Genomic DNA, 12135 nt, shown 5'->3' with positions numbered 1-12135 from the left:
CTCTGGAACTCACAAAATAATACGGAAATCTCAGCTCAGCTCCCCAGATTCCCAAGGTCGCCAGACACGAGCCCAGGGAAGCACTCACCTCTCGCTTCACAGGTAGCGCACACCGGAAATAACCCCGCGCGCCCCAGGACACCTCGTGCCACACGCATGCGTCGCCCAGCTGCGCAGGTCCTGCAGTGTGCGCATGCGCCAGGCCCCGCCCAGCCGCAAGGTGCGGCATAGGTTTGTGCCTTCCAGGGAGTTTCGCCCTGCTCTCTGCCCTCATGGCTTTTGCACCCATGGGTGCCAAGGCCTCCTTCTTTGAGGTCCTCGACCGGCATAGAGCTTCCCTGTTGGCCGCCCTGAGTAGAGGCGGCCAGGAGCCGCCTGTCCAAAGGACTCGTACGGCCTCTAGGTACCGGAACCCCGTAGGATGTTGGGGAGGAGGGACCTGGCGGCTGCTCTGAGGAGAAAGTCGGTGTCCTTTGCCGTGGTGGGCGGCTCTGATCAATAGAAAAGGCCCTTCCTAGAGTCCCTGGCCACCTCCCCACTTTTAACCTTATTTTGAGTTCGTGAGGTCTGGCGACAGCACCCCACTAGCTTCTAGAATATTCCCCTTCTAGAATCTTCCAGGAGGCTCGTAGGTTCCCCCGAGGTTCTTACAAGTCAGGGAGTTTGGGTCACAATTTGGTCATGTATTTATTTTGTTTTGCTACCGGAAATCAGACTCAGGCCCTTGCGCACGCCAGGCAAGTGCAGCACCGCTGAGCTACATCCCCAGCCCTGTATTTGTGGATTTGTTTGTTTGTTTTAATGTTTAACTTAAAAAGCTCTCAAGGCTTTTTTTTTAGTAGGGGAAGAGAGGAAAGTGAGAAATGAATCCTATGAGTTTACACTTAGTGAGCTAATGATTTTCTCAAAATTAACAAGGACATCACATTTTAAGTGGATTGTAATAAGATAACGGTTTTCTTGCCTTGGAGACAATGCCCATATTTTAAATGAGTTCTTTAAAATCAGCTGCAGAGGCTGCAGCTCTCAAATTTGGAATTAGCTACAGAAAATAGGTTGACGTGACTGGCTTCTTTTATTTAAAATGCTCTGTTGTTTTGCAGCATTATCTGTTTTTCTTATTTCTCAGTAATTACCATCTCATTTTTAAGCTGAAACCAACTACCAAAAATCCCATAAGAAAACAAATTTTTACAAAAGGATTTAGTTTGAAGGTGAATTTAGGAGGATGAGAAAAAAGGAGGCAGTGAGAAATCCCTCATCTACACTACCTATGTAAATTAATCTGATTATATGTTGGTTGCAGTATTATCCTGCAACTTCCTTTCCCAAACTAGGGTAGGGGAAAAAATGAAATATTTGGGTTGGTTCCTCTCTCATTAGAAAATGTTAAATGTTTGAAAATTCATTTTCTGATGCACAAATTTTCATTTTCTGATGCACAAGTTTTAACTAAAAACTCAAGTTGTGGAAATTAAAGCATATTTTGCCTATTTTCTAGATTTAATTTGATTTCCCTTTCTAGACAACATGCTAATGGTAACAAAAATTTTTTAACTGATGGCTTGTGAAATTAAAAGACTGCTGGCAGAAAACTAGCCTCGGCTTTAATATTTTGCTATAAAGCGGTATAAGGGTTGCCAAGTCAACCATTTAGAGCAGAACTCATGATTTGCACTTTTCATGGTAGTGATTAAACTTTTTTCCATTTTTAATCACTAAAAATTCAAAAAGGCAGATTTTGAGGCATGAGATCAATTAGGACAATGTGCTACAACAAGAAGTTTTTCTTTTGAAGTGTTTTTTGCATTGCATTTTTGAGAAAGAAATTCGAAACCAATATTACATCATTTTTAATTAAAACATTTATCAGCAGCTTTTCAAGCCAATAAGTTTATATTTAAGTTGAGTTAGAGTAAAGGAAGTTAGTATGAGAAGCAAAGGTCTTTGTAAGTCATATTATCTAGTCATTACTATAAAGGAGCCATTACTTCAATTGGTAAGTTGACAAAGTTACAAGCAAATGCAATTTCTTTGTTAGTAACCACTGTAAACACCATTGGTTTAATGCAGGACTGATGTTAAGATTTAGTGGAAGAGATTATTACTTGCCTGAATCTCCCAAGTCTTAAAACACAACCCACGAATAAAAGTTTTTACATTGATGTGGGGAGAGGTTACATATTCCGAAGGCATACTTTGTAATTAAAGTTGAATCATGGTGTGTTTATTGTTTCAGTTCTGAGGTTCTTGCATCTATAGAAAATATCATCCAAGACATCGTCACAAGCTTGGCAAGAAATGAGGCACCTGCCTTCATCATAGACAACAGATCAAGCTGGGAAAATATAAAGTGGGCACTTTGCGTTTTTATTTTAAAATGCAGTATCTATCTCGTTATTCCAATTTACTGGAGTTCAAATACTATTTAGATTCCATTGTTTCTATTGTCTTTACTCTCCCAAAAAAGATTTAGGAAATTTATAAAATATACATAAGGAAGGTTGTATAAACAGAAGTAGGTTTGAAAGATACCGCAAAGAAAAAAGACTAGCAACAAAAGCAAAAACAACAAAATTGAAACTGAAAGAGGTCAGAATTGTGTATGCTTTTGCTGGAAGTAGATTCCAAGTGTGGTTTTAAGCCTCCAGCACTGGGAGGGGCAGATGCCTTGGGTACAAGTCTCATCTACACTGCAAAAAAAGCCTGAATGCTCAGGACAGCCAGATGAAAACCAAGCAGAGGTAAAAGACTTTGAACACAGGGTTCACTGCCCTCATCTACTCCAGCTTAGCTCAGCTGTTTTCATCCAAATTCTCCAACCTAGTGGTACAGTTGTTTTATCCCCCAACCACAGCCTGCAAAAGCTTCTCTACTGAATAATGAAAAAATAGTACTAGAACAGTTCTTATACTTTGGCGATAGAATAAAAGGAATTAGGAGGCTCCTTAGTCACTAAGGACAGTTTTATGATCGATATAATTAATACAAACAACTTTTGCATCATATTTTGCAAGATAGATTTTATCTATCTTGAAGCAGCTGCTATCTAGCATCTTTGCCTCATGCCTTCTCACTACCTTTAGGAGAGGGCTGGTGGTTCAATTTAACAACTTAATATAAGTTGTTGCTTTATGTAATGTTTCCTTGTGAATGAATTAGAAATAAAATATTTCAAAACTCATTAGACTGGGTCAAAATATTAAATGAAATTACTAGAATGAGTAAGATACCAATAAAATTATGAAATGTAGAAACATTTCTCATACCCTAAATGTCTTCCCAAGAAGCTATACATGCCCACACACATTCTAAAATCAAGGGTGAATATTCTAGCCACTGTGTGTCACAAAGGTGATTACCTAATTACAACCTAAAACGATCAACCTAAGTTTGTAAGCCAGGTGTTCCTAAAGGGTCAGTGTTTGTATAAAGGTGAAATGTGGATCATTTGATATTCAGAAGCTAAGTCTTTTTTATCTTATTCCTTTGCTTTAAACAAAACAACAGGTTTGAAGACACCGTGGGTCTTCAGATGGTCTCCCACTGTACCACAAGAAAAATCAAAAGTGATTCACCAAAATCAGTTCAAAAATTTGGTAAATTAATCTTTCCTAGCTTTGAATAGTAAAAATAAATAAATTTGGTTCTTTTTAGATTTTAATTGTTACTAGTTAGTTGTTGACCTTTTCATTAATAGATCACTCAGAAACTCGTTAATTTTCTAAAATTTTGCATTATTGATGCCATAAAGGTAGACGATCATTCCTCAACAAATGTACTTACCTGGTTTAATAGAACATTATTTTCTCTGTTTTGCTGTCAAAACAGCAATTAACTTTATCTAATCCCTTGGGAAAATCTGTATTAAGGCTTTCTGTTTTGGAACGTTTTAAAACATAAATGTTATGAGCAGTAACTGGGGACCATTAAAATCCTTCCTAACAATGTCTTTGAATTAATGTGAGAAGTGGCAACTAAATCACTCCTTCTTATTTTTCAGCTCTAATTCTTAAAATATTATCCATGATTTATAAGTTAGTACAGAGCAACACTTATGCAACCAAAAGGTAAATATATTATTCTGGTAAACTATTTACTCTTCAAATAAAAGGTGAGATTTCATTAGATTAACTTTCATTATATGCTTTGAAAAGCCACCCAACTGGGGGGTGATGAATTATTTGCCTTATATATTCTGTTTCATTCAGTTAAAGCTTTCTCCAAATAGCATTTCTAATACTTGTCATATTCACAGAATACTTAATTAACAGTATATATTTTAGAGCCGGGGATTTAGCTCAGTGTTTCCACCACCTCCCTCGCAAGTGCAAGGTCTTGAGTTCAATCCCAGGTACCGAATAAAATAAATAATAAAAAAATTTAAAAACAATGTATATTTTAAATTTTTGTAGAGACATCTATTACACCGACAGCCAACTCTTTGGTAATCAGACTGTGGTGGACAACATTATTGACGACATTTCTTGTATGCTGAAAGTACCAAGGAGGAGTCTACACATAGTAAGTTGTTCTTAATATAAACATTCTATTTGAAAACAAAACGTTTCTTAAAAATTATAATAAAAGTAAATATGATCTTTGCTTATTTGATATCATTTGATACTATATTTTTTCTCATATAACTTTGAATTGTCTTTGCAATATATTCCTTTGGATGAATGAACCAAATCAGGTGAATTATGAAATGTTTTCATTCCTAAATGCCCATGCATAGTTTTTCTTACCTCTCCAAATTCCACTCTAAGCAAAAAGACAGATAATTTAGCAGGTGACCGTGAGCAGTGACTTTGCGGCATAATGAACATCAGTGGAAGAGGTTTCAGAGATGTCTTTCCTTTTTATCAGTTATCAACATCCAAAGGCTTAATTGCTGGCGATTTGAGATACACTGAGGAAGATGGCACCAGAGTGAACTGCACCTGTGGCGCATCTGTAAGCACCCTGATGTCTGAAGCCTTTTAACGCCTTTTAATGTGTTTTTTTTTTTCTTGCTTGTTACATAATTTAGAACTTAAGATTTTCAAGTACAACCGATGGATGAATAGGTCTATGCTTTACCTCATAGTTCAGAATATGCCAGTTGTCATATTGACATAACACTTTCCATTTAAAACACGCTGTTATGTTTTAAAACGCACAGCTAAACTGTGGCTTAACTATTTTAGCCTGGTTATTTATGTAATCTCAAACATTTCTGGTTCTAAAGTTTATATATTGTATACTATGCTCTTGACTGGGCTTTGGTATATCCAGAGCCACAGAGCTGAACTAGCAAGGCCGCTTGGGCAGGCCACTCAGGAAAGGAGACGGGTGACACCCCAAGATCCTACATCAGGATATTTGCCTTCATCTTTTTCTTTTTTTTCTTTCCTTTTCTTTGTACTGAGGATTGAACCCAAGGCCTTTGCACTAAGCTCCATCCCCAGTCCTTTTTTATTTTTTATTTGGAGACAGGGTCTCACTAAGCTGCCAAGTTGTCCAGCCTGGGCTCAGAGTTACTATCCTTCTGCCTCAGCCTCCCGTAGTGCTGAGATTACAGGTGTGAAATACCACACATGGCTCATTTCCGCCTTTTAAGCCACATATCTACAAAGCACCTAAGAAATTCTCCCTGCTGGGAAGCAAAGTGGGTTGTGTGTCTCTTGCCTTCCTGAAGGATTACTTTCTTCCCCGCTGTTTCCTCTCTGAACAATAGGTCTTTGATGACTGATATAGTAAAAAAAAAAGAAAGGAAAGAAAATATGATTCTTGTGATACATTATAAAATGTAGCTTATACTTACTTTTTATTTAAAATTTTAAAATGTCCTTTTTTTTAAACTTAGGCTATTGCTGTGCCATCTAATATTCAAGGAATTCAGAGTATCCTTTAAGTGGGAAAAGTATTTAAACTTCTGGGGTGTTGACTCCTTGCATTGATAACTCGAGCACTCACGGTGTGTAAAGAGCAAGTGAGACCATGAACAGACCTCGTCCCTTCTTCAGGATGTTTCTAGATGCTCACCTTGAAGTGGAGGATACAGATATGTGAATGCAGGGCTAGAAATGTTTATATATGTAAAAGTAAAAATGAGAACGTTCCTTCAGCTTATCAGCCTTAACATCACAGACTTGATTACAGATGCAAAATTTCTGTTAATTGTAGAAAAAGATGCAACATTTCAGCGGCTCCTAGACGATAGCTTCTGCGACAAAATGTCGCCATGCATCATGGTGACGGTATTATATCTGCTTTTACCTCTCCCTGCAGACTAACACATGTGCCTCAATGTTTGTGAGAGAGGTTTGCAACCTCATCTCTGCACCTTGGACAACATTCTAGTTTCCATAGAGTGCACCACTTGGCATCGTAGAACAGGAATAACCAAGATGTTAAGCATTCTCAAACGTGACTAACAACAAGGTGATGGTGATGATTTTTAAGTACAAGTAAATGTCCAGTACCAGGGGCGCTCACACAGGCCCTTGGTGTCACCCTCACACTCCCCACAGGTCCTCTCGTCTGTTTTATATGAACACGTGGGCTTTGTCCAGGTCTCAATGAACAGAGCTGCTCCTTGTTTCTCCTCACACGAGTTTGTGTGTAAAGTGATTTCACTAACTCAGTCAAAAAGAGCTTGCCCCCCACCCCCCCACACACACCATTTTCTTTTGTTGGCTTTATTTTGAGACAAGGTCTATCTACATAGTTCAGGCTGGCCTCTAACTTACTACATAACCCTGGCTGGCCTTGAACTTGCAGCGATTGTCCTGCCGCAGCCTTCCCACTGCTGAGATTACAGACATGTGCCACTATGGCCAGCTAGGAGCTTGCTTTTTAAAAACAAATGTGCAAAGAATAGCAATGAAAAGAGACACATACATCATGGTTCATATCATTGAGCGAACTCACAGGAAACTACGTGTTTAGCTCCTGGTAGTGTCTAGCCCTAACAGCATACCCTAGACCGAGTCACTTAAGCAACACACATTCACTTCTCACATTTCCAGAGGTGAGTCAGGTTCAAGGGGCCGGCAAACTCAGTGACTGATGCGAACCTGCTTTTGGTGCACTGGATGGTCGGTCATCTTGAGTCCTCAGATGCAGAGAAGTTGTGCCTGGGTCCCCTTCATATGCGTACTCCTCCCAGTCAGAAGGACTCCACCCCGTGTCTTAGGCACTTCCCAAAGGTGCTACCTCCTGATGCCATCACATTGAAGTTAGGGTTCAGTATAAACCTGGGAGGGACAGGAGCAGCCCACTGCAGGCAGAAAACTTCCTGCACAAGGGGGACGTGGTGCTCACAGACCTGGAGTGACCAGCGAAGCCCACTGGAGTCAGAGAGAAAGATGTGGGGATGAAGGAAGCCCGGGCATGTGTGGGTAGGGAGACCACAGCGTCAGAGCAAGGACCAGGTTCTCCTCCTCTGTAAGCTCTTTTTCCAGCCTTCTGCTTTTGTAGATCTGGACAAAAACCTAGCTCTTTAAGCTTTAAGAAGAAAAATAAAGCTCTTCCACTTAAAATTCCTCTGGCTTACTGGATTAACGGTAAGTATGTGTGTGTGACGTACGTTTATGGAAGCACACTGAGAACGACCCCGCAGACGAAGCAGGTGACTGGGGTGGCGGATGGGGTCCTGAAGGGCCTGGCCACTCCCAGGGAGACATCCTGGTTTAGCGTAGAAAAATCAGGGCTCACGGAGATGTCTGAAGCGGAGAGGAAAAAATGACAAGGCTTAATGTGGCAGCGCATCTGTCAGACGGGGATAAGGGCAGTGGGGTCTGCTGGAGCCTTCGGCAGCTATCTGGGGTAAAGCTGAAAGGGGATGGTGAGGGGCCACATGGAAGGACTGGTGACCACGGGAGGTCAGCGACAAGTCCAGCCGCTCTTCTGCGTGAACTTCAGGGCGGCTTCGCCATTGACAGCTCCAGGACAAGCACCACGCACACTCAGCTCTCCGCAGGATTTGGAGCATGGTTTTAGAGAGCTGAACTTGGCGGGACAGAGAAAATCCGAGTGGCTTCTGCCTAGTTTGAAGTTAAGGGACAAGGGTCGAGATGGAAGTGCAGAGCAACAGCTGTGGGGTAGATGCCCTGTCTGAGGCCCTGCAGCTCATGTCTGGCCTGGTCTCTTCTTTCTCATTTGGCACTGAGAGGCTGACTGGAGGCCCAGCCCCTGCAGACAGAAGGCCCAGGAGCTCAGCCCAGCTGCGCTGTTTGAATACCAGCTGGCACTGCTGCTCTGGAGTTGCCCATAAGCTTGCCTCAGGGTCACATTTGTGTTGAAGAGAGGATCTGTGTGGTTGTAAAGAACATTTAAGGTGGGAAAAGTCACACATAATCCATTTTTGGGTTTTTTTTCTTTGTTTGTTTGTTTGCTCTCTTTTGATGCTGCCTTCTAGCCTTTGCCTGCATGCTTGCATACACAGCTCTCCCTGAGTACCGCCACAGTACCCAGCAATAATTGCTAGTGTCACCACTAGGAAATACCCACGAGACGTTGACCTGTAGCGACTACCTCTGAAGAAAGGAGCTGGGGCTAAAGGACAAGGCTAGGAAGAAGCCATTTTTTACCCAATATCCTTTCATACTGTCTGATTTCTCTGTCATGCTCCTGTGTTATCTTTTCCAAAAGGAAACTATTAAAATGCACTACCATTTACTCAGTGCTCACAATGAACCAGGAGTTCTGTTAAGCACTGTATATAATAAAAGCTCACACTTTTTTATGTTTTGAGACAAGGTCTCATGATGTAGTCCAGGCTGGCCTCAATCTCAGGACGAGCCTCCTGCCTCAGTCTTTCAGGTACTGGGAAGTTGTATTTCCCTCACCTCCACTTTGATAATAGAAACTGCAGTGCATTGTGTACGTTTGTTATTTTATACATTTTTTGGCTGTATTTGGGATTGAACTCAGGTTCCCATGTATGCTAGGCAAGCCCTCTACCACGAAGCTGCAGTCTAGATCCCAGGAAAATGCCTTACCATAGTTCTGTGGCTACTCAAACATGGGGCTTGGGTCAGATAACTCTGTGTTCAGCTATGTGTTGCTTTAGTGCCAGATCTATACCTGCATAGGTAGAGCCAAGGCCTAAGAAACATGCTTACTGTCGCAGGCACATTTATTTATGATGATGATGGGCAGAGAATTCAAACTCAGAACTGTCTTATCCAGAGCCTGTCTTGGTCTTTTCCTCTGGCTGCTCACCCCGCTCCAATACTGAGGATTGAACCCAGGGCCAGGCTCTTTGACACAAAGCTAGGTCCCTGTTATCACTGAGCTGGGCCACCTATACATGTCCTTGTTGGATACTTTGGCTATTGTTTTGGTCTTTGCTAATTTTAAATAACATGTCAGGGCCATCCTTTAGTATATAGGATTTTTCTTATTTCTGTTTCTGCTAAAATGTTGCCTTGGGATCATTCCTTAGGGCTGGTGTAATGGGGGTATTAATGCACACGGGTTCCTCCAGCCTGCCACACATATTCCACAGTGGTTTACAGTCACTGCCAGTTTCCCCATTTGAGGTGGGGAATCTCGCTTTTAAATTATTATTATTATTTTAGTACCGCGGTTAGAACTCAGGACCTTGCGCTTGCAAGGCAGGCATGGTGCCACTGAGCTAAATCCCAGGCTCTCACTTTTAAATTATTAATGAAATAAGGGAGTCATGGTATACATTTCATCCTACTGGATAAAATTAATAGCTGAATTTCTATCTTGCTTCTAGGGAAAAGGCATACCTGATCTGAACACGAGACTTTTAGTCAAGAAATTGTGGGATCTGTTTCACATTCCTGTTTTCACATTGGTTGATGCTGATCCACATGGTAATTTACCCTGAGCCTCTTTAGAACAGTCATGGCTAAATCATGTTTTCAGTTGTGCTTTGTGCTCTTAAAACACTTCATAAAATATTTTAAGAGAATACAATTAGATTAAAATTGAAGACTGTAATTATTTAAGGCAATTTATGGTTATATTGAACTGAGAAACATGAAGTTTTCATCAGTAATGCTCACAAAAATTAAAATTGCAGATGTCAGATAAAATTTGAGATTGGAGCCTGTAATATATATAACTAATTTTTAAGTTAATTTTCTTTCAATAGGCATAGAAATAATGTGCATCTATAAGTATGGATCTATGGTGAGTACACAAAAGTAGTTTTTCTTCTCTTACTATTTAGATATTTTATATTCATTGGAATGGTTCTGCATTTACTGAGTGCCCTCTAGTAAGTGAAGGGCCCCTAGATTGTGTCCGGGCAGTGCTGGCAAAGCCACAGCACCCATGCCACAGCAGGCTGTTTGTATCATTGCAAGCTCTGCTACTGTGTTTTTCTTTTAAGACCAAAGATTGTTTTTTCTAAACTAAAACCTGAACACTGATTCGGTTTAATTGCAGCATTCATATTTTGGAATAAATAAGTCGATTTTGGGTTGCAGTTTGGGCACTACCACTGTACCGGGGAAACTGGAGTCCTGTTCTGTGCTTTGGTGGCTGCAAGTCCAGCTTCTAGCATAACCACAGCAGCCACAAATGACAGAGAAAGACACACTATGGGCAAGAAGCATCATCGTCCTGCATCCTCCCGCCTACCGAAGCATTTGGTGTGATAAAAAAAAATACAGTGGCTGTTTAAAGCTCTCAAAATCTTATTACAGTAAAAGACATATTGCCGTCTCTCTCCAAACACTTATCCCACCATCCTTGCCGCTTTCTGAAGCAGTTCTGGAGGTTCTCTTTTGTGAGTGTCTTTGGGTGGCGTTTTCGTGGCTGCCTTGATATCCTGAATTGATTCAAAGTGTTTACCTTTCATGGTCATTTTGACTTTGTGAAAGAGCCAGAGGTCACACGATGGCCAGGTCCAGTGAATAAGGTGGGTGAGAAAATACTGTAATATTTTCATAAGTCTGCCTTTCCCTTGGATGGAGCTCAGCAGCAGCATTCACCCCATAAAGATGCTCTTGAAAGAGACCCAGAAGCGCTTACGAAAATGGAAAGCATGGTGGGATACGTGTGTCCGGAGTGAGGGAGAGTATTTTCACGGAGATTAATGGCAGCATATCTTTTACTGTAATACACTTTAAAAATGTGAACATTCATCATATGTTTTGACCATGCCTCATAAGTGCAGGGAATCATCAGTGGTCCTTGCAGTGTGATCTGGGGCCAGTGGTATGAGCATCACAGGAAGCTTGTTAGAACTGCACACCTCAGTCCCCGTCCAGACCAGCTGAACCTCAGGCTCCAGGTGACTCTGACGCCTGGTCAGGTTCCCAGCAGATGGAAGAGGACAAAGAGGGCACAAGATATGGAACCACACACAGTAAAAACTGCAGGTTGGAAAGGTTCACTTGTAGTTTTGCTTCTAGAAAGTAATACAGAAATACTAGGGATCAGTTCAACACTTGTGCATCTTAATAAGCAAAGAGTTTTGCAACAAAAACGGGACTGCTGATGCCAGTTTCCTGCAAGTGAGCCTCACCTAACATACTTTTCTCTCTCTTTCAGTCTATGTCATTTGAAGCCCACAACCTCACAGTCCCAGCTGTTAGATGGCTCGGTCTCCTCCCTTCTGATATTAAAAGGTTAGGTGGTACAGCAGACTAGGACATTTAAAATGATGGTTCATTACCATGTGTGACAGTGAGCCAGGAAAGTTGCACCAAAAAACTCTTAAATGTTTTTACTTTATATTGTCCACTCTGACTCAGGACCACACAATTATGAATTAAAATTTAAAATTTTTCCCTGGTGTGAATAATCTGCAATAATACATAAGATCCTAATAAGATTACTGACATTTAGAAATGGGAAGAAAGGAGCTAAATGTGTAGGGAAGGTGGGATGGGTAGGGGAAGGGTAATAAGGGAAAAGAAAAAAATGTGAGAGAATGAAAAAATGAAAATAAAGTGTTTGTAGATGGGGAGGGGAGGAGGGGGTGAAGGGAGGGCAGTGGTAAGGGGAAAAAATGAGAATCAAGACTTGTCATGTACAGGTGCAAGATCCCAACAATGAATGTAACTGTACTGTATCCCTAAAATGTACCAATAAACTCAATTAAAGCTGAAAAAAAAATTTTAAATTTTAACCTCATCTTGGGATTACCTAAATTTTGGGAACCTC

The 12135-nt window shown here is 41.0% G+C and overlaps 1 protein-coding gene and 1 long non-coding RNA gene across 8 annotated transcripts in view; one reads left to right on the top strand and one right to left on the bottom strand.

Moving 5' to 3' along the window:
* The window catches only part of LOC104865334, a 33348-nt gene extending 33246 nt beyond the window's left edge, over positions 1-102 (bottom strand). Inside the window, exon 1 of the long non-coding RNA XR_781118.1 lies at positions 89-102. This is a non-coding gene — a long non-coding RNA (uncharacterized LOC104865334). The remainder of the gene's footprint in view (positions 1-88) is intronic.
* A 62-nt stretch (positions 103-164) lies between these two features.
* Positions 165-12135, top strand: part of Spo11 (SPO11 initiator of meiotic double stranded breaks) — a 14548-nt gene continuing 2577 nt past the window's right edge. Inside the window, exons 1-12 of one of the 7 annotated variants that reach the window (XM_010628805.1) lie at positions 179-220; positions 715-737; positions 2240-2353; positions 3511-3599; positions 4004-4070; positions 4416-4524; positions 4870-4956; positions 5849-5885; positions 6133-6242; positions 9734-9833; positions 10115-10152; positions 11521-11597. In XM_010628805.1, the coding sequence (XP_010627107.1) occupies positions 194-220; positions 715-737; positions 2240-2353; positions 3511-3599; positions 4004-4070; positions 4416-4524; positions 4870-4956; positions 5849-5885; positions 6133-6242; positions 9734-9833; positions 10115-10152; positions 11521-11597 (878 nt within the window). In that variant the 5' untranslated portion in view covers positions 179-193. Of the gene's footprint in view, positions 404-714; positions 738-2239; positions 2354-3203; positions 3418-3510; positions 3600-4003; positions 4071-4415; positions 4525-4869; positions 4957-5848; positions 5886-6132; positions 6243-9733; positions 9834-10114; positions 10153-11520; positions 11621-12135 lie in introns of those variants that run through there. The other 6 variants (XM_010628806.2, XM_010628810.1, XM_010628808.2 and 3 more) reach the window with 6 other exon arrangements.

This window comes from Fukomys damarensis, unplaced genomic scaffold, assembly GCF_012274545.1.
Source record: "Fukomys damarensis isolate Sample0158 unplaced genomic scaffold, DMR_v1.0_HiC HiC_scaffold_22, whole genome shotgun sequence".
Lineage (NCBI taxonomy): Eukaryota > Metazoa > Chordata > Mammalia > Rodentia > Bathyergidae > Fukomys > Fukomys damarensis.
The sequence above is the reverse complement of the archived record's forward strand: the minus strand, read 5'-3'. Positions and strand labels throughout refer to the sequence as shown.